Source organism: Trachypithecus francoisi, unplaced genomic scaffold (genome assembly GCF_009764315.1).
Source record: "Trachypithecus francoisi isolate TF-2019V2 unplaced genomic scaffold, Tfra_2.0 Lachesis_group17, whole genome shotgun sequence".
In the NCBI taxonomy this organism is placed as follows: Eukaryota; Metazoa; Chordata; class Mammalia; order Primates; family Cercopithecidae; genus Trachypithecus; species Trachypithecus francoisi.
Window position 1 is genome coordinate 81,070,714 of NW_022681462.1, and position 23,254 is coordinate 81,093,967.

Sequence of the window (23,254 nt, forward strand, 5' to 3'; positions counted from 1 at the left end):
ACAGACGTGCACCACCACGCCTGGCTAAATTTTGTATTTTTAGTAGAGATGGGGTTTCACCATGTTGGCCAGGATGGTCTTAAACTCCTGACCTCAGGTGATCCGCTGCCTTGGCCTCCCAAAGTGCTGGGATTACAGGCGTGAGCCACTGCATCTGGCCAGGCCCAGCGTTTTTAAAAAGTAATTGGCCCAGCCGGGTTAAGAGATCGAGACCATCCTGGCTAAAACGGTGAGACCCCATCTCTACTAAAAATACAAAAAATTAGCCGGGTGTGGTGGCACGCACCTATAGTCCCAGCTACTCAGGAGGCTGAGGCAGGAGAATCACCTGAACCCAAGAGGCGGAGGTTGCAGCAAGCTGAGATCGCACCACTGCACTCCAGCCTGGGAGACAGAGCAAGACTGTCTCAAAAAGAAAAAAAAAAAAAAAAAAAAAAGTAATTGACCCAACCCCACTTCAAATTCAGTCCCTCAAGAAAACCCCAACTGTTCCTGAACCACCAATGAAAATGTTCAAGTTGTTTATCCTGCCCTGGGACTAACACCTCCCACCCCCTAGCCACTAGTAGTGTAGATACCGTGGTCATCTCACTGGTGGTAGGGGCTGAGGGTGGGAGCTGAGGAACAGCCCCCTGTGGCCACTTCCGTACATCCTGTCCATAGCCCGGGGGCACCAGAACCTGCAGGCAGAAGGCAGGGCACTCAGGAGAGAGCAGAGAGAACTCAGGTCCTAAAGGGGTGGATGTCAGCAAGGACAAAACGTGCCTTGAGGGAGCTGTGCCCCCAACCCCTGGTCCAGGGCAGTGGTGCACATAGTGGGACAGTGTAGATGTGCCAGGTAGGAAAGAAATGAATGTGGTGTGGAAGGGGGCACTACTGAGATCAGGCAGGGGCTACTTGCATACCTGCCCGTCGATATAGGCAACTTCCCCTCGTAAGACCACACGGCGGACGGTGCCCTTCACCTTCTGCCCTTCAAAAGGTGTCCAGTGGGCCTTGGAGAAGGGCATGTGGCTGGGGATTGTCCACTCATGCTCCAGATCCACCTGCCCAGAGGACATGGGTTATGGTAGGGAAAGGCTCCCCAGAGAACAGATCCTAGGGCTGGAGAGCTCCCCTCCTGCTCTGGGCCTCATCCCCACACCTCCACATAGGTGTCCTCCTGTGGGGGCAGGTGAAAGATGCGCCGAGGATTGTGGTGCAATCGCTGTAGTAGGTCGTCCAGGCTGAGCCGGCCCTCGCTTACAGCTGTCAGCAGTAGTGGCAGCATGGTCTCTAACCCTGGGAACCCAGGTGGGGGCCTGGACCCACACTTCTCCTCCAGGGTATGGGGAGCTGGGAGAAAGAAAGCCATTACCCTCAGGACCAATCACCTCTACGTCTGGGAAGTCACCCACACCCCAGGACTGCACTTCAGCAACCTCCTTACGCTCACTACCACTCCCGATGCTCATTTTTTCTGGGAACTGGAAATAAATGAGGGCAACAGGATTGCTGCCATCTTCTGGAACCCACACTTTTACCCATGTGTTCTTTCATTTGCAGTTTTACTCACTGGCTCATTGATTCTTTCAACAAGTATTTATCAGGCACCTATCACAGACCAGGCACCCTAGAGGCTAGGGTCTCATACAGATGAAGACCCTGTCCTTGTAGAGTCCTGAGGCCTGGCCTGGTTCCCATTTTCTTGCTACGGCTGTTCCACAAGCCCCACTGGGCAGAGGAGGTACATGCTGGATTCTCTCACCATGGTCTGAGGCAAAGCAGTCGATGACAGCCATGTTCTCCCACAGGGCTTCCACATCCTGGCGGGAGCCAAGCTCAGGCCGGACCTCCCCCTTCCCAGGCCCCAGGCGCTCCAGGTCATCATGGCTTAGGAACAGGTGATGGGGAGCCACCTCGCAGGTCACCGGCAAGCCCCGTGCCTTTGCAGCTTTAATTAGCAGGATCTGAGGAACAATGGGAAGATCCAAAAGAGGCACCACCCATATGCCCTGCCCTACACAAAGTCCCATTGGCCAACATCCCTGCTTAAAAAATGATGATGTAGACCTGCAAGGGCACTGGCTCGAGACCCTCCTCCCACTGGCTCGAGACTCTCCTCCCGCTGTCTCCTGCCCCCAAGGACTACCCGACTACCCTGACCTTTGGTGTTACTAGGAAAGCAACAGAGACAGCAGGAACTCTGGTATACTCTTACCTCCTCCTTCCGTGCCACGTGACATATGTGCACTGAGCGCTGAGTGAGCTGAGCCACCATGAGGACAGCAGCCATAGTTTGCTGCTCTGCGTGAGCCACAATGGGGAGGTGAGAGGGCCATGTCTCGAAATGCTGGGAGCAGAAAGAACTGATGAGTGCAGAATTTTTTACTGTGCTCATCAGAGCCCAGAACCCCCAGGAGCTACCCTGAATCCTCACTGTTAGGGGCCCACAAGCCAGGAGACACTGGGTGGTGGCCTCCTGCCACATGCACACTCCCTACCTCCATCCACTGGACTACGCTGTCCAGCCGCAGCTCAGAGAAGGTCTCATTGAGGTAAAGCTTCAGCCCAGCTGCAGACCCGGCCACGGTGCCCAACATTCCTGCATTTTCAGACGAGGCCCCAAGGAATAAGGCAAAGTCGCAGCGGGCGCTAGCCTCTGCCAGCTGGAGAGGATACACAGAGGTAAGGCTCATTGGCACCCATGCCCACACAGGCTAGTCTGGCACCAGTGGCCTGGGCCCATGGGGAGGGGCAGAAGGAAAAGGGCTCAGGAAAGCAAGGGTGGCTGGTGGGGGCATGTGGGTCTCCAATACCAGGAAGAGGGGTGCAGTGGCTCACCTTCTGGGCCAGGGCCAGAGCAGGGGCATCAATGATGGGGGGCCGGGTATTAGGCATGGCACACACCATGGTGATACCCCCAGCCAGGGCAGCAGCTGTGCCTGAGGCAAAGTCCTCCTTATGTGTCCCACCTGGTTCCCGCAGGTGCACATGGACATCAATCAATCCTGGGATAAAATGGAAGCAGCAAGATTACAGGAAGATTCATACAGAAGGATGAGCTGGACACGGTGGCTCACGCCTGTAATCCTAGCACTTTGGGAGGCCGCGGCAGGTGGATCACCTGAGGTCAGGAGTTCAAGACCAACCTGACCAACATGGTGAAACCCCGTCTCTACCAAAAATACAAAAATTAGCCTGGCATGGTAGCACACGCCTGTAATCCCAGCTACTTGGGAGGCTGCGGCAGGAGAATCGCTTGAACCTGGGGGGCAGAAGTTGTAGTGAGCCGTTATTGCACACCACTCCCTCTCAAAAAAAAAAAAAAAAAGGTCCTCAGACAGGCCACTGTGGATCAAGGAATGAAAGATTGAGAAAGATTCTGGGGTCTTCACAGTCTGTGCAGTCCAGGACAGAGTGTGGGACCCCCAGCCATCCTTCACCACACTGAGGGCCTCTATGCCAGCGGCTGCCAGTGTCCAAAAGCCAAGTTCTCCCCAAAGACTTACCTGGCAGTCGCACAAGCTTTTGGGAGGTCATACAGTCAACGTGCACCTTCAAAGGAGGGGCTGGCCCGATCTGGCCTAGGGCCTGCAAGTGGAAAGCAGTCAGCTTTGATTTAAGGGAAGGGTGATCCTGGGAGTTGTAGGGAGAGATGTGGGTTTTCCCATAAACCAGGCTCTGCACTCTCTATACCCACCGTCTCTCCCTCTGTAGCCACGAAGCTTTATTACTAGCATGACTGTTCCATACTCACTCCTCCATCAACACTGGCAGTCTCCCTCCTAGCACGTGGGTCTCAGTTACCTCCACAAAGAGTTTGGTGCACTTGATATCGATGATTAGGGGCACGGAAAAGTCAGCGGCCAAGCGCCGGGTGCGGTAGCCCTTGGTGACAAAGGAAGAGAGACGCCGGCCCCCAGCTCCACGCATGGACAGGTTAATCACCAGCTCGAAGTTTTTCTCAGCTAGCTGCTCCAGGATGCTCCGCTGTGGTGGGCACTCACCATCCACGGCCTCCTCAAAGTGCCAGTCCACAGCTGTTACCTGCCAACCCGGAGTCAAAGTCAAGGCCAAGCTGAGCCTGGCAGGGGTCAGGAAAGCTAACCTTAAGGGAGAGGAGCTGGCCCAGGAGCGCATGATGAGGAGACTGAGGACCCAAAGGGTGGGGACCGAGGGCTGCCTCTATTTGATATTGGCAAAGTATATTTCTTGACAGGAAAGAAATCTACACTAAGTAAATAGGTTACCAAGGACTAGGTGCAGTATGAGCTCACACATATGTACACAGAGAAAATTCTGGAAGGAAAAATATCAGAATAGTGGTAGAGAGACCGTAAGAGACTTTTCTCTTTGCTTCCTGTGTATTCTGCTTTCTACATGGAATATAGCTTATTAGTATAACGGTAATAATAAAAGCAAGGGAATAGGAGATAATCCTTTTTTTTTTTTTGAGACAGCATCTCACTGTTTCCCAGGCTGGAGTGCAACAGTGCATTCACTGCACACTCACAGCTCACTGCAGCCTCTACCTCCTGGGCTCAAGAGAGTCTCCTGCCTTAACCTCCTGAGTATCTGGGACTACAGGCATATGCCACCATGCTCGGCCCAGATAATTCTTTGGTGCAGTATTTTCACCCCCTTGGGGAAGGGCAGCAGTGGGATAGGTTGCCAGAGTTCCTGTACCTTGACTCCATGCTCAGTGTAGAAGTCAGCTGTGCCGAGACTGGCATAGAGGCTGTAGCCCAGGCTCTCCAGTAGTCGCACAGTTGGGAGCAGCTCACTTTTGTTCTGAAACCAAACAGAAGGATGAAATTGTTTTCTTCCTGTCTTCCATTTCAAGGTCAGCCCTGGCTCGGGGAGCCACGGCCCTTGGGAAGTCCACATGGATTCTGGTACCTTATAGCTGCCAATGGTCAGCAGGATATTCTTCTTGGGGATCTTAAAGCCAGTGCTTAGCATGGCCTTGAGGTATGCCTCGCAGCGGCTCTCCCCAAAGCCGGCTACCTCCCCAGTACTGGTCATTTCCACACCCAACACCACGTCAGCACCCGCCAAGCGGGAGAAGGAGAACTGAGGCACCTAAAGGAGCAGGAGGGAAGAGAGAGGGCCAAGGTGTGAGAGGACCTCCTCCCTCACCAGCAGAGACGGACACGGTCCCCTGTTCTTGATCTCATCTGAATGGCAGGGTCAGCCTGCCCTCTCTGTGTGCCCTACTGCTTTCCAAACATACTTGGGGTCGTTCCTCAGGTTCTGCTTAGGATGTGCCCTTGCAAATAAAAAACCTTACAAGCTCTGCAAATAAAAAACCTCAACCATCCTTCAAAACTCAATTCAAATAGCACCCCTTCTCTCAAGTCTTCCCAGATCACCCCTTTTGGAATCAGCACCTCCTGTCTCTGAACTCCTCCAGCATTCTGTTTATAGGTCGAATATGTAGTTTTATCACAGACTGTTCTATACCAAAGTATTTTTGGGGATGCAACTTCTCTTCCCTCCCATTACCATAAAGTAAGCTCCTAAGGGACAATGACCACCTCATTACCCCCATGATCCAGCAATGCCTTGCAGTCGGTGCCTGGTTTACATGCTGATTGATAACTCTGTGTGGTGAGTGACCTCTCTCCCGCTATTCTTCTGCTAACCCCAAGGGTTTCAATATTCCTTACCTTTACTCCCACGACTCCAGAACCAGTCATTAGCCCCACAGGTTCCACTTCTTCCCCCATGATGACCCGCGTGGCCAAGGCTACTAGGTCCACGCCCAGTGTCTTGGAAACGAAGGGGAATGAGCGAGAGACCCGTACGTTGCATTCAATAACTTTCAGCTGGTCATCCTGGGGCAGAGAAGACTGGTCAGACCTTCTGCAGGATGGCCTTGCTGACACTATCTATAGGCCTAGACTCTTCCTCTCAGTCACCAGTCTCTGGGGGAATCAGACTGAGCAGGGTTCAGGCTGACTCACTGTCATAAGCCCCAACACCATTAGCTCCAGCTATAGCCCCTTCCCTCCAGCTTCCCTGCCTACTTAGATGAAGGTAGGAGACAGTACAGGGCTTCATGGCACTGTGGCCCTTCAATTCTTTCCTTTAGCCTTATTACCTTGGCAATGAGCTGCAGATTGAAGGGTCCTGTGACCTGTAGCTCCTGGCCCACAGCATGCACAATGGCTTTGATCCGCTCCAGAGTTTTGGCAGTGATATCTTGTGGGGGGGTCACCAGCGTGGCATCACCTGAATGCACACCTGCATTCTCCACATGCTCAGAGATGGCGACGGCTGCCACCACACCATCAGAGGCCACAGCATCCACGTCAATCTCCTAGTGGGGGGGGGAGGGACACAGACAGTGTGACGTACGGCCACTTTCTTCTCCCACTTACTCTAGGATTATCTCTTCCTTTACCGAGCCCCACATAGCCCACTGTTCCCAGCCCCGGTGCCTCTGATTCTGCTGGACCAGAGAAGGAAGTCTCCTCCAGGGCTGGCAGCACGCCCTCAAGAGACTTCGCTGTCCGCAGCCTCCCACCTTAGCCTCCTGGATGAACTTGGAGATGACCACAGGATGCTCTTTGGAGACGGCTGCTGCGCTGCTCAGAAAGCGCTCCAGGTCCCCATCCGTGTAGGCCACATTCATAGCAGCACCACTCAGCACATAGGAGGGGCGCACCACACAGGGGTACCCCACAGTCTGGCAGAACTGGCGAGCAGACTACAGGAGGCAGGGAGCTTAGCTGGGTTGTTCACACTCACCCCCAAGAATCATCCAGCCTCCAGGTATCCCACCAGGTCCCAGCCCACCTCGAGGTCACTGAGCTCCCTCCACTGAGGCTGGCTGATACCAATGGTGTCAAGGAGCCGGGAAAACTTGAAACGGTTCTCAGCCGAGTCGATGGCTTCAGGAGAGGTGCCCAGCACCCGGCACTGCTGCCGATGCAACGCCATGGCCATGTTGTTGGGCAGCTGTCCACCCATGGATAGGATCACACCTTCGGGGTTCTCGAGCTCATAGATGTCCATTACCACCTACAGTGCAGGGGAAGAAACAAGTGGTGGCAGCAAGAGGGCCGGGATCTGAGCCTTCCTGCTCACTGTTTCCCTCAGCCCCACCAAGTTCAAAAGAATCTGAGGTCAGCCAGCTGTTCCACTCGACCCTGGCCACCCAAGCTACCAGGAAGCCCCCATTCCCCCTCACCTCAAAAGAGATCTCATCAAAGTAGAGTCGATCACACATGTCATAGTCGGTGCTGACTGTCTCTGGGTTATAGTTCACCATGATGGTCTTATACCCCATCTGCAAGAGGGAGGGGAAGGGTACTTAGCAGTCAGGAAAATCATGGAGAAACTAAGCCAAAGCCCCTACTTCAGAGAGTGCCAGCACAGCTTCCTCTGAAAGAGCTATACAAGATCCCTGCCTTGGGAGGGAAGGAGGTACAAAGTGTTGGGGAAGAGATTCATGTACCATGTGGGGCATGAGAGATGGCCTAAAAGGACCCCCGCCCCAAAGCTCTATGACCAAAGTAAGTGATGGCAATTAATAGGAAATGCCAGGATCAGTGCCAAGCAATTGCTAGAGATAAACAAAACAGCAAAGAAACTGGAATGAAAATGAACTCTCTGACCTTTCGGAGCTGCTGGATGCAGCCTACAGCACACCAGTCAAATTCAACGCTGGAGCCAATACGGTAGACGCCAGAGCCAAGGACTAAGACATGAGGTGTTCGAAAGGTGAGGTCGTGGGTGGTGCCCCAGTATGTTAGGTACAGGTAATTTGTCTGGGCTGGCCATTCAGCTGCAACTGTGTCAATCTGTTTCACCGCTGGACAGATCCCCAGTTCCTGACGCAGCTTGCGAACAGCCAGCTCTGTGCTGAAATAGAAGGAGAGTCTGAAACACAAGTCCAGGGAGTAGGGTACAGACTGATAGAGGGTTGAGACCCCAGGGCAGAGATGAGAGAAAATGTCCTTGGAACCAAGGTCAGAAGCCTCTAAAGCTCCCCACACTCTCCTTCCTCCCTCCCAAGGGTCCCTCACTGATACAAAGGTTCTGCCCCACATTTCTCAGCCGGAAGCTCTCATTGCCACCTCTGACCTCAGAACTGCAAGGGCAATCTGCTTGTCTGAGAAGCCAAGACACTTGGCCTGTTGCAGCAGGTCTGGGGACAAAGGCTGTCCACGGTGTTGTTCTAGCAGCTGGGCATGTGTGATGATATGCTTCATTCGGTGCAGGAACCAGCGGTCGATGCGTGTGAGCTCATACAGGCGGTCCACCGAATAACCAGACCACAGAGCAGCTGCCACCACAAAAATCCGCTTATCTGTTGGAGTCTCCAACTCCTGATAGAAAGGGGGTAGACAGAGGGAAGCTACTGCCAGCCCATCTAAAAGCCTGAGCATGCGTAGCTACCATTGTCTCAGGAAGGGGAAACTGTACACCAGAGCACAGGATGTGTAATTGCAAAAACCTGGATACCAATCCTGGGTCTACCTCTCACTGGCTGTGTGGCTTTGAGTAATTTCTAGAACCTAAGTCTCAGTTTCCTCATCTGTAAAAACAAGTCTAGTAATACATCCTTGCATGATAATGAGACATCTCGAAATTCTCAGCAAAGTGAAAACAAAGCAAATGTCCAATGATGGCTGCTGCTAGTGTTACTGGTAACAAGCTCGTGGTCTGGGGGCAATGAGAAGCAGGGTCTATTTTAGGGGTGTTACCAGGGGAGGGGAACAACTTACCTCATCGCTGACTGGTTTCACTGTGTGATCAAAGCCCACACAGTTCTCATCCACCATGCGCAGGGCCTTCTGGAAGGCCTCCTCAAATGAACGCCCAATGCCCATGACTTCACCTGGAAGAACAGAATGGAAGGACTGAAGGTGGGGAGGTGGAAAGGGTGGAAGGAGGGCACTGCCCATAATGCCTATGGTTTATAGTCAAGACTCTGGGAGATTCCCAAGGCAAGTCACATGATGGTGGGATTCATGGTGTTTCACGATTAAGAAATCTTAATGGCCGGGCGCGGTGGCTCCCGCCTGTAATCCCAGCACTTTGGGAGGCCAAGGCGGGCGGATCACAAGGTCAGGAGGTTGAGACCATCCTGGCTAACATAGTGATACCCCGTATCTATTGAAAACACAAAGAAATTAGCCGGGCATGGTGGCGGGCGCCTGTAGTCTCAGCTACTCGGGAAGCTGTGGCAGGAGAATGGTGTGAACCTGGGAGGCAGAGCTTGCAGTGAACAGAGATCGCGCCACTGCACTCCAGCCTGGGGAACAAAGCGAGACTCCCTCTCAAACAAAACAAAACAAAATAAAACAAAAAAAGAAATCTTAACTTACAGCCATTTTCATGGATAAGCTCAGGTTTTGTGCTTATCAATGAATATGGAATCAATATGCCTAAAACGGGCATGGGGATACTGGAATATACCCCATATACTGGATACTGGAAGTTTATCACAGTGGCCCAAACCACTGATGGCTGTCCAGTTATTGGGCTTGATTTATTCACATAACGATAACACCATCTGGAATTCTTTTTTTTTTTTTTTTTTTTTGAGACGGAGTCTTGCTTTGTTGCCCAGGCTGGAGTGCAGTGGCCGGATCTCAGCTCACTGCAAGCTCCGCCTCCGGGGTTTACGCCATTCTCCTGCCTCAGCCTCCCAAGTGGCTGGGACTACAGGTGCCCGCCGCCTCGCCCAGCTAGTTTTTTGTACTTTTTAGTAGAGACGGGGCTTCACCGGGTTAGCCAGGATGGTCTCGATCTCCTGACCTCGTGATCCGCCCGTCTCGGCCTCCCAAAGTGCTGGGATTACAGGCTTGAGCCACCGTGCCCAGCCGACCATCTGGAATTCTTTAAAACTTTTTTAAAAAGTGTAGATAATAGGAAGATGAGTCCTACTACTCATCCACGCAAAGTAAATCACATTTACAACCATCATTTTAGAGTTTCTCTTTCTGGACTTTTCTTCGTAGGTTTTTTTTTTTTTTTTGTAAGATGGAGTTTCACTCTTGTTGCCCAGGCTGGAATGCAATGGCGCAGTCTCAACTCACTGCAACCTCTGCCTCCCGGGTTCAAGCGATTCTTCTGCCTCAGCCTCCTGAGTAGCTGGGATTACAGGTGCATGTCACTACGCCCAGCTAATTTTTGTATTTTTAGTAGAGACGGGATTTCACCATGTTGGACAAACTGGTCTCGAACTTCTGACCTCATGATCCACCCGCTTCGGCCTCCCAAAATGCTGGGATTACAGGCGTGAGCAGTGCCGGGCCCTTCATAGGTATATTTTACATATGATCACAGCATACATATAATTTCCATCCTTTGTTTTTTCATCATACATTTTCCCACATTGCCACGTGGCCTCATAAACACCAACTTAATTATTTTATGAGATGGAGTTTCGCTCTTGTCACCCAGGCTGGAGTGCAATGGTGATCTCAGCTCAGTGTAACGCCTCCTGGGTTCAAGTGATTCTCCTGCCTCAACCTCCCAAATAACTGGGATTACAGGCACCCACCACCATGCCCGGCTAATTTTTGTATTTTTAGTAGAGACACGGTTTCAGCATGTTGGCCAGGCTGGTCTCGAACTCCTGACCTCAGGTGATCCACCCGTCTCAGCCTCCCAAAGTGCTGGGATTATAGGCGTGCACCACTGCGCCCGGCCAACACCAACTTAATTCTTATATGATTTGCCATAATTGAACTGCTAACTGAAGGACATTTAGCCTTTTTTTTTTTTTTTTTTTTCCTGAGACGTAGTCTCACTGTGTCACCCAGGCTGGAGTCAGTGGTGCAATCTCGGCTCACTGCAACCTCTGCCTCCCAGGTTCAAGCGATTCTCCTGCCTCAGCCTCCTGAGTAGCTGGGACTACAGGTGCGTGCCACCATGCCTGGCTAACTTTTGTATATTTTTTAGAGATGGGGTTTCACCATATTGGCCAGGCTGGTCTCAAACTCCTGACCTCAGAATATGCCCACCTCAACCTCCCAAAGTGCTGGGATTACAGGCGTGAGCCACTGCACTTGGCCCATTTAGCTTTTAAGTGTTCACAATTAGGCAGTCCTGGTGGCTCACATCTGTAATCCAACACTTTGGGAGGCTGAGGCAGAAGGATCACTTGAAGCAGATTGAGACCAGCTTGCACAACATAGTGAGACCTCCCTCTCTACAAAAAAAAAAAAAAAAATTAGCAGGGTGTGGTGGTGTACACCTGTAGTCTCACTCCTCAGGAGGATGGGGTGGGAGATTACTTAAGCCTAGGAGATGCAAGCAGCAGTAAGCTACAATCATGCCAGTGCACTCCACCCTGACAGAATAAAGCTCTGTATTTAAAAAAAAGTTTTCATAATTATAAGTTAGGCTGTGATGTTTTCTTTCTTTCTTTTTTAAACAGACAGGGTTGTCTGGGCATGGTGGCACATGCCTGTAATCCCAGTACTTTGAGAGGCCAAGGCGGGCAGATCACAAGATCAAGAGATCAAAACCATCAATGTGGTGAAACCCTGTCTCTACTAAAAATACAAAAATTCGCTGGCCATGGTGGTGCGTTCCTGTAGTCCTAGCTACTCAGGAGGCTGAGGCAGGAGAATCACTTTAACCCAGGAGGCGGAGGTTGCAGTGAGCCGAGATCGCGCCACTGCACTCCTGCCTGGCGACAGAGGAAGACTCCGTCTAAAAGGAAAAAGAAAAAAAAGCCAGGCGCGGTGGCTCACGCCTGTAATTCTAGCACTTTAGGAGGCCGAGGCGGGCGAATTATAAGGTCAGGAGATCGAGACCATCCTGGCTAACACGGTGAAATCCTGTCTCTACTAAAAATACAAAAAATTAGCCAGGCATGGTGACGGACACCTGTAGTCCCAGCTACTCAGGAGGCTGAGGCAGGAGAATGGCGTGAACCCAGGAGGCGGAGCTTGCAGTGAGCCAAGATCATGCCACTGCACTCCAGCCTGGGCGACAGAGCAAGATTTCGTCTCAAAAAAAAAAAAAAAAAAAAAAAAATAAAAGAGACAGGGTCTCGGCCAGGCACAGTGGTTCACGCCTGTAATCCCAGCACTCTGGGAGGCCGAGGTGGGTGGATCAACCTGAGCATGGGCATTCAAGACCAGCCTGACCAACAGGGAGAAACCCTGTCTCTATTAAAAATACAAAATTAGGCCGGGCGCGGTGGCTCAAGCCTGTAATCCCAGCACTTTGGGAGGCCGAGACGGGCGGATCACGAGGTCAGGAGATCGAGACCATCCTGGCTAACACGGTGAAACCCCGTCTCTACTAAAAAAATACAAAAAACTAGCCGGGCGCAGTGGCGGGCGCCTGTAGTCCCAGCTACTCCGGAGGCTGAGGCGGGAGAATGGCGTGAACCCGGGAGGCGGAGCTTGCAGTGAGCTGAGATCCGGCCACTGCACTCCAGCCTGGGCGACAGAGCGAGACTCCGTCTCAAAAAAAAAAAAAACAAAATTAGCCACGCATAGTGGCACATGCTTGTAATCTCAGTGACTCGGGAGGCTGAGACAGGAGAATCGCTTGAACCCGGGAGACGGAGGTTGTGGTGAGCTGAGATCACACCATTGCACTCCAGCCTGGGCAACAAGAGCGAAACTCCGTTTCAAACAAAAACAAAAAAGACCCTGTCACCCAGGCTGGAGTGGAGTGGTACAGTCACAGCTCACTGCAACCTTGAACTCGTGGGCTCAAGCGATCCTCCCACCTGAGCTTTCCAAAGTGCTGGGATTAATTACAGCCACCGTGCCTGGACTGGGTATGATGTTTTCTGTTTTGGATAATCTCCTTAGGATAAATTTCTAGAAATGCAGAGGCAATAAGTAACACAAATTTTACAGCCTTTGATAAGTACAAATAACTTTACAGAAGTCTGTGCTTTATAATACAAAGTTTAACCAATCTTCTAAGAAGGGGGCATAAACAGTATCTCATTTAACTAGATTTCTATTTACTAATGACAGGAACCGTCTTTTCTCCAGGTTTGCTTATTGATTTCTTCTTCTGTAAAGTTTTGTTCGTCTCCTCTGACCATTTACTCTAGGGGCTTAAGTATTTCTTACCAACTGTATTTTTATATTTACAATCCTAACATTTACGTTTCTTTTTTTTTTTTTTGAGACGGAGTCTCGCTCTGTCGCCCAGGCTGGAGTGCAGTGGCCGGATCTCAGCTCACTGCAAGCTCCGCCTCCCGGGTTACGCCATTCTCTCGCCTCAGCCTCCCGAGTAGCTGGGACTACAGGCGCCCGCCATCTCGCCCGGCTAATTTTTTGTATTTTTTTAGTAGAGACGGGGTTTCACCGTGTTAGCCAGGATGGTCTCGATCTCCTGACCTCGTGATCCGCCCGTCTCGGCCTCCCAAAGTGCTGGGATTACAGGCTTGAGCCACCGCGCCCGGCCACATTTACGTTTCTTTAAAAAAGTTTTAAGAACACTACGATGCTAACAGCAGTGTTAAGAAAGCAGATTGTGACTGATTTTGTTCAATTTCTTTGTAACTGTGGTTATAAGACCTTTTGAGATTTGTTAAAAAAGAGAAACCTAACACATGCATACACATATGCCTAGAAACGTATGCAGTCATAGACACATGGCCAAATTAATCAATCTCTGTCTGTAAGGCAAGATTACCGGTGACTATTGTTCTTTTTTTTTTTTTTTGTTGAGACGGAGTCTCGCTCTGTCGCCCAGGCTGGAGTGCAGTGGCCCGATCTCAGCTCACTGCAAGCTCCGCCTCCCGGGTTTACGCCATTCTCTCGCCTCAGCCTCCCGAGTAGCTGGGACTACAGGCGCCCGCCATCTCGCCCGGCTAATTTTTTGTATTTTTTTTTTTAGTAGAGACGGGGTTTCACCGTGTTAGCCAGGATGGTCTCGATCTCCTGACCTCGTGATCCGCCCGTCTCGGCCTCCCAAAGTGCTGGGATTACAGGCTTGAGCCACCGCGCCCGGCCGACTATTGTTCTTTGGTTAAACTGTCTTTTCTTCTTTTCCATGATTCATGTTTCTTACTTTCTTGTATAATAAAAGTTACAAAAAGTTATCAATGACCACATTCCAAGAATACTTGAACACATACAAAACAATTAAATGTCACATCTAGGAACCAATCTTTCATTGGCCTATTTTCAATCCACTTCTTTTTGCCACAATTTAATTATGGCTTCATTCCCATGTTTATTCTAATTTTCATATAACAGAGATTCATCTCCAGAAGGAACAAATTGGCAGTCTTGCAGAATTTCTAAAAATTCTGAAATAATATCTGAGCTTAGACTTACTTGTTTAAAGGCCACTACTGCTCTAAATGGAAAGCTGGAGCACCACAAAATGCTCTTTTTTTTTTGAGACGGAGTCTCGCTCTGTCACCCAGGCTGGAGTGCTGTGGCCAGATCTCAGCTCACTGCAAGCTCCGCCTCCCGGGTTCACGCCATTCTCCTGCCTCAGCCTCCCGGGTAGCTGGGACTACAGGCGCCGCCACCTCGCCCGGCTAGTTTTTTGTAGTTTTTATTTTTTATTTTTTTTTTTTTTTTGAGACGGAGTCTCGCTCTGTCGCCCAGGCTGGAGTGCAGTGGCCGGATCTCAGCTCACTGCAAGCTCCGCCTCCCGGGTTCACGCCATTCTCTCGCCGCAGCCTCCCGAGTAGCTGGGACTACAGGCGCCCGCCATCTCGCCCGGCTAATTTTTTGTATATTTTAGTAGAGACGGGGTTTCACCGTGTTAGCCAGGATGGTCTCGATCTCCTGACCTCGTGATCCGCCCGTCTCGGCCTCCCAAAGTGCTGGGATTACAGGCTTGAGCCACAGCACCTGGCCCACAAAATGCTCTTATCCATCAGGCTGGTGGCACTGTGTCTGGTACATGTATATTTTTGTTTTGGTTGAAATGTGTTAGAGTATGGTCTTAAGCAACTAAAGGGATACCACAAAGAAACATACTAACTCAATTCCAATATGCTCTGCCACTGCTGGGTAATGTTATAGCCATTCATCATTCACTAATAAATTTCCTTGTTACCAAAAAGGTCTATGATGCCCTACTCTGATGTAAACATCATACTAAAAAAAATGTCATTTAATGGCCAAAGCAGAAAGTGCCAGAGGAGGAGATACTGTAAAAATGAGATGAGATAGTCTGGTGGCTTGCACCTACCCCGGAGATTCTGTATTCCAACACAGATTTCCAGATGCCTCCCCCACTCCTGACGAGGACTATAATCTTAGTTTGAAATGTCTCAATCACCTGCTCCTATAGGAGCTAAAAGACCACGCCAGGGAACTCAGACATTTGAGATTACTGGTCATGGGGGGCCCCATGGGGGTGCCCGAGGAATGAGTCTCACCAACGCTCTTCATGCAGCTCCCGATCTTTGTGCTGACTCGCAGGAACTTGCTAAGGTCCCATCGAGGAATCTTCACCACACAATAATCCAGGCTGGGTTCAAAGGCTGCTGTGCCCCCTGTCACAGAGTTCCTGGGGTCCAGCAGGTGGGGTGCCAGAAGGACAGTGAAGGAAATATAAAGGGTGAGCTTCCAGATAGCTCTCTCCATTCTCACAAATATAGGCCAATGTCCTTTTCGTATTTCCTGTGCCATCAATATTTTCTTCAGCCCCCGACCCACTTCCCCACTGTGATTTCTCCCTTATCCTCGTACCTGAGCTCAGGCAAAGGGATGCCCAATGCTAGCTTGGCTGCCACGTAAGCCAGTGGATAACCTGTGGCCTTACTGGCCAGGGCAGAGCTGCGAGAGAGCCTGGCATTCACTTCAATGATATAATACTGCAAAGAAGGAGAATAAAGAAAAAAAGTCACCGGCCTAGAAGCCCCTGTCTAGCAGAGGTCTCAGAAAGGAGAGAAAATAAGCCCTCTCCAGAGGGATGGCTAGCAAAAGCACCCTCCCTAAGGCCCAATCCTAGTAAAGGAGATTCCAGCTTCTACTCCAGGGACTGTAAGGCCAAAAGACCTCAACTTCAAGTGCCAAAAATTATGCAAGCAGAGGGGGTAACAACCACACTATCAGCTCCAGGGCCTAAAGCTTACCTGCTCAGACTCAGGGTTCAAGGCATACTGCACATTGCACTCCCCAACAATTCCCAGTTGCTGGGTCACCTTGATAGCCGTCTGCCTCAGGAGCTGGTACTCCCTGTCATTCAGTGTCTGGCTAGGGGCCACCACTATGGACTCACCGGTGTGGATGCCCAGTGGGTCCAAGTTCTCCATGTTACACACCTGTGAAGGAGGGTGCCATGGAGGTCACTGCCAAGCAGAGTCAGGAGAGGCAGAAGGCTGCACTCCAGGGTCCTGTTACCTCTGGGGCTGCACCTAACCTGGGTCTGAGGGACATAGAACTCTCAAAGACCTTGGCCCAGGACTCTGCTCTTCCAAAAGCTCATCCTGCCTGACACGACTCCCACCCTTCCCCCATTCACTCACCGTGACACAGTTTCCATAGGCATCTCTCACCACCTCGTACTCAATCTCCTTCCATCCCTTCAGAGACTTGTCTACTAGCACTTGGCTGGTACGGGCAAAAGCTTGGGCCACGACAGCAGAGAGCTCCTCCCTGTTAGAGGCAAAGCCAGAGCCCAGGCCACCCAGGGCAAAGCCTCCACGCACCAGCACAGGGTACCCCAGCCGTTCAGCGGCTGCCTGGGCCTGCAAGGAGTGGAAGAGATGAACAAACGGGTTATTTCCCGCTGCCCAAGGTGTGCCTGACCCACAGAAAAAAACGATATAAGAAAATAACACAGCTGGGCACAGTAGCTCACGCCTATAATCCCAGCACTTTGGGAGGCCGGGGGGGGGGGGGGCGGTGGATCACCTGAGGTCAGGAGTTCGAGACCAGCCTGACCAACATGGAGAACCCCTATCTCTACTAAAAATACCAAATTAGCCAGGCACGGTGGCGCATGCCTGTAATCCCAGCTACTCAGGAGCCTGAGGCAGAAGAGTTGCTTGAATCCGGGAGGCGGAAGTTGCAGTGAGCCAAGATCGCACCACTGTACTCCAGCCTGGGCAACAAGAGTGAAACTCTGTCTCAAAAAAAAAGTAAGTAACACTACCAAAGAAAACACCACCATTCTTCCTTTACCCAAACACCCCTCTAACCTGTTCAAGAGAATTTGCTGCCTCGCTGGGGGCCACATGCTCTCCGATCTCTGCCATTCTGGCAGCAAAGGCCCGTCGATCCTCAGTCAGCTCAATGGTCTCCACTGGTGTGCCCAGGACCCGGACCCCATACTGAGCCAGCACCCCAGCCTTGGTCAGCTCTACACCACAGTTCAGAGCAGTCTGGCCCCCAAAAGTCAGTAACACACCATCAGGGCGTTCATTACGTATCACCTGAAGACATAGAGGGGAGTTACAGGCATCAGAACCTTGTGGGTAGAGAGGCAATCAAAGAAGTTTAATAATGCAGAGTGACCACTGGGCCCCCTGCCCCGTCCTCTTTTCATTCCAGCCTTGCCCCAGTCATACCTGGGTTACATAGTGAGGTGTTATAGGAAGAAAATAGACCTTGTCAGCCAGCCCCTGGGAGGTCTGCACTGTGGCAATATTGGGGTTGATCAGCAATGTCTGGATGTTTTCCTCCTTCAGGGCCTTAATTGCCTAAAAGGACAAGAATGGCATCTCAGCCTCTGCTGAAGAAGCAAGATTGCGAACAGCCTTAGGGCAGCATTCTCCTCTTCTTTCCCTCCCTGTACTCTTGGCCCCTAATAATTGACTTCTATTTCTTACCACATCTCTCTGTACATTCCCCAAATCTGATTCATTTCCTCCCTACAACCTCAGCCATTCCCCTTAAGACTCTTTCCATTCTTGAGGGTCACACACCCAGAAGGGTGGGGAGGGGCATGCCTCACCTGAGAGCCCGAGTAGTCAAACTCTCCAGCTTGGCCAATGGAGAGGCCCCCCGAGCCCAGGATCAGAACCTTTCCTGGTGGTGGAAGCCCAGAGCGGGGAGTGGGAATCCCAGGGGGACAGAGGCGCTCAGTCAGCCGCTCTCTAACTGTGGAAGCAAAGAAGGTCATGGAGCTGAGCTGGACCCAAGAGGTCAACTGGATTAGTTCCCTCACTTTCAGAAGAGTCCAGAGCAAATTACGCATCTAATGAGTAGCAGAGGGAGGACCAGAATCCAGGACACTGGAGTTCCTTTCAACAGAAGCTTAAACGGTATCTTGGGTTGGCTGCCACCTACCCCCAATCCCCTTAACCTCCTAGACATCTAGGAGTTGCCCAGGGCATGTCTACCTTATGCCCATCCTGGAGCCAACCCTGTTCTTAGGTCCACAACCCAGTTATACTCAGGATCTTACCTGTCTGGCCCCCAGGATTCCCAGCTGTGGCCTCTTTCACAGTTTCCAGAAAGATATCGAAAAGCAGTTCCATATCTGAAGGGCCAGCTTGGTGCTCTGGGTGAAACTGGACACTATTAAAGAGATTGCATCATGAAAGCCATCATGGTCCCTGGCATGACACTGGCAACCTCGGAGGTGGGTAGTGGGAAAGAGGACTGCCGTGCTTTACTTTTCCATCATCAAGGCCCACAGGGCTTCAAAGTTGCAAAGACCTAGTCAACCAGGCTCACCTGAAGAAGGGCAAGCTGTTGTGCACAATGCCTTCATTGGAACCATCATTGGCGTTGGTGAAGAGAGGAGCCCAGTCTGCTGGCAGTGAGTCTGTCTCCACAGCAAACCCATGGTTCTGGGATGTCAGAAAGCAGCGCCCAGAGCCCACCAACAAGCAGGGCTGGTTATGGCCTCGGTTCCCATATCTGGAGGTAGAAGCATGCTGAGTCACAGGCCTCGCTCACCCTCTCTTCACTACTGAACCTATCCCAGCTCTCACTGATCTCCTGTTCTCAGTAGCCCCGCTCCTGTTTGTTTTTTTTTGTTTTTTGAGACAGAGTCTCCCTCTGTTGCCCAGGCTGGAGGGCAATGGCACAATCTCTGCTCACTGCAACCTCCACCTCCCAGGTTCAAGCGATTCTCCTGCCTCAGCCTCCAGAGTAGCTGGGATTACAGGCGCATGCCACCATGCCGGGCCAATTTTTGTATTTTCAGTAGAGACAGGGTTTCACCATGTTGGCTAGGCTGGTCTTGAACTCCTGACCTCAGGTGATCCGCCCACCTTGGCCTCCCAAAGTGCTGGGATTACAGGCATGAGCCACCTCACCTGCAACCTCCCGCTCCTATTTCAACATGAATAAACGCCAACTCTCTTCTAATTCCTGAGACACCCCACCCTTCATGCCACAAGTGTGGGCCCCTTCTGCTCCCCACAAGTCCCACCTCATCTTGTAAGTCTTGGCCCCAATGGCTAAGGCCAATAGCTGGTGTCCCAGGCAGATCCCAAAGACAGGTCGAGGACTAGGCTCAGATAAAACACGGCTCAGCGTGGATACGACACTGGGATAGGAGGCAGGGTCACCAGGCCCATTACTTAAGAAGAGACCCTCATACTCTGGAGTGGGCAGAAAAGATGACATCAAAATCAGTATTTCAATTACAGGAGGCACACCTGTGGCCCCTCAACCCATGAGAGTGTAAGTCCCAATGTCTATCTTCTTCACTGCAACTCATACTCATTGGACCAACGGATAGATCTTCCACCCAAGCTGTTTGTCTGAGGCCCTGAACAGGCCCCAGCTACTCACCTTGGCTGTCCAGTGCATGGTCCCAGGGTACCACAGTGACCTCAGCCCCACGTTGGCAGAGGCATCGGATCTGATTATACTTGAGGCCACAGTCCAAAGCAAGGATCCGAGGGGCACCCCCTGTATTGAATACCCGTGGAGTCTGAGAAATAAAGGAATAAAGGGCAACAGTTAGCAGCTGTGCTCAGTGGGTATAAGATATGCCTGCACCAACTCCTACCTTCAAAGCCTCCTTTGATTCTCTCCTGTGTTTACCCCCCAGTTGTGGGCAGAATATAACTACTGTGCTAGAGCTTGCAACACTCTCCCACTCTACCTCTGTACCTTAATGGAGACCTCTGGTACCAGGGGGCGGGCATTGGGGTCCAAGAATGGCAGGGATGAAGGTTCTGTTCCATTCTGGACCAGCTTCCCCAGCAGAGACCCTTGTTCCCGCAACTTCTTGGTCAGCTCCCGAGTGTCTACTCCTGTCAAAATAGCACAGTCTTAGGGATCACACGCCCCCAACTCAGTCATCTGTGAGGTCAGACTTCCAGAAGCACTTCCATTCCAGAGCTCTAGTCACGCACAGCTATTCTATGTGCATCAAAATCCTGGGCTATTGTGACAGAAGTATACTACCATGAAGTATTCCTGCCAAAAGTATCACATCGGAATTGGACAACTCTAAATATATCCATGTATAGAAAATAATATCAAGGGAAAAAAAAATACACTAAGTAACACTACAGGAATGTAACCAAGTAAGTGCAGACTATGGGATGCTAGATACAGGAAAAAGACCTGTTTTCAAATAGCTTACAAGGTCCACAGATTAAGAGACTAATCAACCAAATGCAATGCATGAATCCTGTTTACAGCAAGATTCAAATAAACAGCAAAAAAAAAAAAAAAAAAATTAGGGGAAATTTTAAACATTGTCTGGACACTTGTATTAGGGAAGTATTACTTTTTTTAGTGTATGATGTTATTATGGTCATGTTTTTTAAAGATTCCTTTTGCATAACGTTGAACTATTTGTAGATGAAATGATATGATGTCTGAGATTTGCTTCAAAATAATCCAGTGGTGGTGATGAAATAAGATTAGCCCTGACCTGATGATTACGGAAGCTGGGAGTTCCTTTCTGTGTTGGAAATCTTCCTTCTGAGCGATAGTTCAATTCTTTCCCCCAGCCCAACTCCAATCTAAATCTTCCAACTATCACAGTCTTAGTCAGGTCCCAGCAGACTGCAGAGACTTGATTCTTTCCATCCAGGCATGCTGTGCTCTGCCCAGATATGCCCATGCTTGCCACCATACCTTGCAAACCAGGGATGCCATGCTGCTGCAGCCACTCATGCAGGGTGCAGGTGGCACTCCAGTGGCTGGGAGTAGGACAGCACTCTCCCACCACCAGTCCTGCTACGTGGATGCCTGAGGATTCAAACCACTGTAGATGGAAAGATTGTGAGAAGCCTCAGGCCAAGTTATTTTTTTACAGCATTTTCCCCATTGTGTGGCCACAGACCCTATATTCAGCCACATTCAATGGCCTTCAATATACCAAGCTTTTGGTGCTTTTGCATAGATATTTCCATTTACCAACAATGCTCTCTTCTATATGAAACACAACCCACAGGCCCAGGGTACCCAGTTGATCACTGAAAATGACATTTTCCTTTCTATGTATTATTATTATTTTTTGAGATGGAGTCTCACTTGTCAGCTGGAGTGCAGTGGTGAGATGTCAGTTCACTGCAACCTCTGCCTCCCAGATTCAAGCAATTCTCCTGTTTCAGCCTCCCGAATAGGTGGGACTACAGGCGCCCACTACCATGCCCGGCGAATTTTTTGTATTTTTAATAGAGACAGCGGTTTCACCACGTCAGCCAGGACGGTCTCAGATCTCCTGATCTTGTGATCTGCCCGCCTCCACCTCCCAAAGTGCTGGGATTACAGGAGTGAGCCACCACACCTAGCCATTCCTTTTTTCCTTTTTGAGACAGGGTCTTGCTGTTATCCAGGCTGGAGCGCAGTAGTGCAAACACGCGGTTCACTGCAGCCTCAATCTCCTGGGCTCAAGTGATTCTCCCACCTCAGACTCCTGAGTAGCTGGGAAAACAGGCGTGGATCACCGCACCTGGCTAATTTTTTGAATTTTTTGTAGTGACAGGATCTCACCATGGTGCCAGGTTGCTCTCAAATTCCTAGGCTCAAGTGATCCTCCCACCTCAGCCTCCCAGTGCTGGGATTACAAGTCATGAGCTACACGCCCTGCCTCTTTCTTCCTTTATCTAAAACTGAAATCACAAATCCCTTCTCTGTGAAGCCCCTCCCACTCACCCAATACAGCTTATGCCTCCATCTTAGAGCTCTCTTAATACTTTATTTCCTCTCTTGCTATTTACATGGTATTATGAATATGTATGTGTCTTTGTCACGAAACAGAACTCAAGAGCAAGGCACATGGTGTCAGTCAGACATTTATTGAGGTGCAGGCATTGCAGAAGATGCTGAGAAAAGAGCAATGAACAAAAAAAGATGAGGTTCCTGTCTTCATGATGTTTATTTCTGATGTAGGGAGCCAGAATACAAGGTAACACCCATATAAATATTAATTATATAGTGTGATTAAAAACTGAGTAAGATAGGGAGGTACAAAATACATTACCAAATGAAAAACAAAGGTTCAGGGCACAAAACTAAGCATGCCCCCCAAACTTCATTTGGGATTATTTAAAAAAAAGGCGGGGCATGGTGGCTCACGCCTGTAATCCCAGCACTTTGGGAGGCCAAGGTGGGTGGATCACCTGAGGTCAGGAGTTCAAGACCAGCCTGATCAACATGGAGAAACCCTGTCTCTAATAAAAATACAAAATTAGCTGGGCGTGGTGTCCCACACCTGTAATCCCAGCTACTCAGGAGGTTGAGGCAGGAGAACAGCTTGAACCCGGGAGGCGGAGGTTGCAGTGAGCCGAGATTGCACCACTGCACTCCAATCTGGGCAACAAGAGCAAAACTCTATCTCAAAACAAAATACAAATTAAAAAAATTAAATAAAAAAAGATAATATACCAGCCTGGGCAATGTGACAAAACCCGGTCTCTACAAAAAATACAAAAAAAGTAGCCAGCCATGGTGGCAGGTGCCTGTAGTCCCAGCTACTTGGGGGGTTGAGGTGGGAGGACTGCTTGAGCTCAGGCGACAGAGGCTGCAGTGAGCCATGATTATGCCACTGCACTCCACCCTGGGTGACAAAGTGAGACCTTGTCCCCCCCCAAAAAAAACAAAAACAAAAACATGTTACTCAATAGATCAGCGTTTAACAGCTACACAGAAACAGAAAGTTTAAGTGGGAGGGATCAGCATATTTAAACTGCATTCAGCTGGGTGATGAAGAGTTTAAGGAACCTGCATTCTGAGACTGTCCAGGGATCTGGACCCTCAGAACCCTCCCTGGCCAGGTGGAGTAATCCATTTATATGTGTGAGTTGCTCCAAGAGGCCTTTCCCATCCTGGTACTAATAGGGCCTCAATTTTGCAGTTTTATAAACTCAAATTTTGTCAGTTGACAAAGGTGATGACTGACATAGGTTAACCAAATTCACAAGATATTGCACTATCAACTAGAATGC

At 50.3% G+C, this 23,254-nt stretch overlaps 1 protein-coding gene across 7 annotated transcripts in view; it reads right to left on the minus strand.

Annotated features, from left to right (window-relative positions):
• CAD (carbamoyl-phosphate synthetase 2, aspartate transcarbamylase, and dihydroorotase) overlaps positions 1-23,254 on the minus strand; it is a 28,637-nt gene that overhangs the window by 3,682 nt on the left and 1,701 nt on the right. For all 7 annotated transcript variants that reach the window (XR_004428436.1, XR_004428437.1, XR_004428435.1 and 4 more), the window contains exons 3-34: positions 20,940-21,069; positions 19,962-20,104; positions 19,638-19,779; positions 19,273-19,444; positions 18,570-18,755; positions 18,298-18,410; positions 17,845-17,990; positions 17,459-17,590; positions 17,090-17,323; positions 16,415-16,636; positions 16,022-16,210; positions 15,636-15,760; positions 15,323-15,453; positions 8,718-8,830; positions 8,074-8,318; positions 7,605-7,851; positions 7,178-7,276; positions 6,784-7,008; positions 6,512-6,694; positions 6,086-6,304; positions 5,652-5,819; positions 4,882-5,064; positions 4,669-4,773; positions 3,790-4,029; positions 3,492-3,573; positions 2,824-2,990; positions 2,484-2,648; positions 2,201-2,332; positions 1,748-1,949; positions 1,145-1,335; positions 906-1,046; positions 579-680 (exon numbers count right to left, since the gene is read on the minus strand). Coding sequence is in view for 4 of the 7 variants with exons in the window: in XM_033176258.1 (XP_033032149.1) it covers positions 579-680; positions 906-1,046; positions 1,145-1,335; positions 1,748-1,949; positions 2,201-2,332; positions 2,484-2,648; positions 2,824-2,990; positions 3,492-3,573; positions 3,790-4,029; positions 4,669-4,773; positions 4,882-5,064; positions 5,652-5,819; positions 6,086-6,304; positions 6,512-6,694; positions 6,784-7,008; positions 7,178-7,276; positions 7,605-7,851; positions 8,074-8,318; positions 8,718-8,830; positions 15,323-15,453; positions 15,636-15,760; positions 16,022-16,210; positions 16,415-16,636; positions 17,090-17,323; positions 17,459-17,590; positions 17,845-17,990; positions 18,298-18,410; positions 18,570-18,755; positions 19,273-19,444; positions 19,638-19,779; positions 19,962-20,104; positions 20,940-21,069 (5,274 nt within the window). In the remaining 3 variants the exon portion in view is untranslated. The remainder of the gene's footprint in view (positions 1-578; positions 681-905; positions 1,047-1,144; positions 1,336-1,747; positions 1,950-2,200; positions 2,333-2,483; positions 2,649-2,823; positions 2,991-3,491; positions 3,574-3,789; positions 4,030-4,668; positions 4,774-4,881; positions 5,065-5,651; positions 5,820-6,085; positions 6,305-6,511; positions 6,695-6,783; positions 7,009-7,177; positions 7,277-7,604; positions 7,852-8,073; positions 8,319-8,717; positions 8,831-15,322; positions 15,454-15,635; positions 15,761-16,021; positions 16,211-16,414; positions 16,637-17,089; positions 17,324-17,458; positions 17,591-17,844; positions 17,991-18,297; positions 18,411-18,569; positions 18,756-19,272; positions 19,445-19,637; positions 19,780-19,961; positions 20,105-20,939; positions 21,070-23,254) is intronic.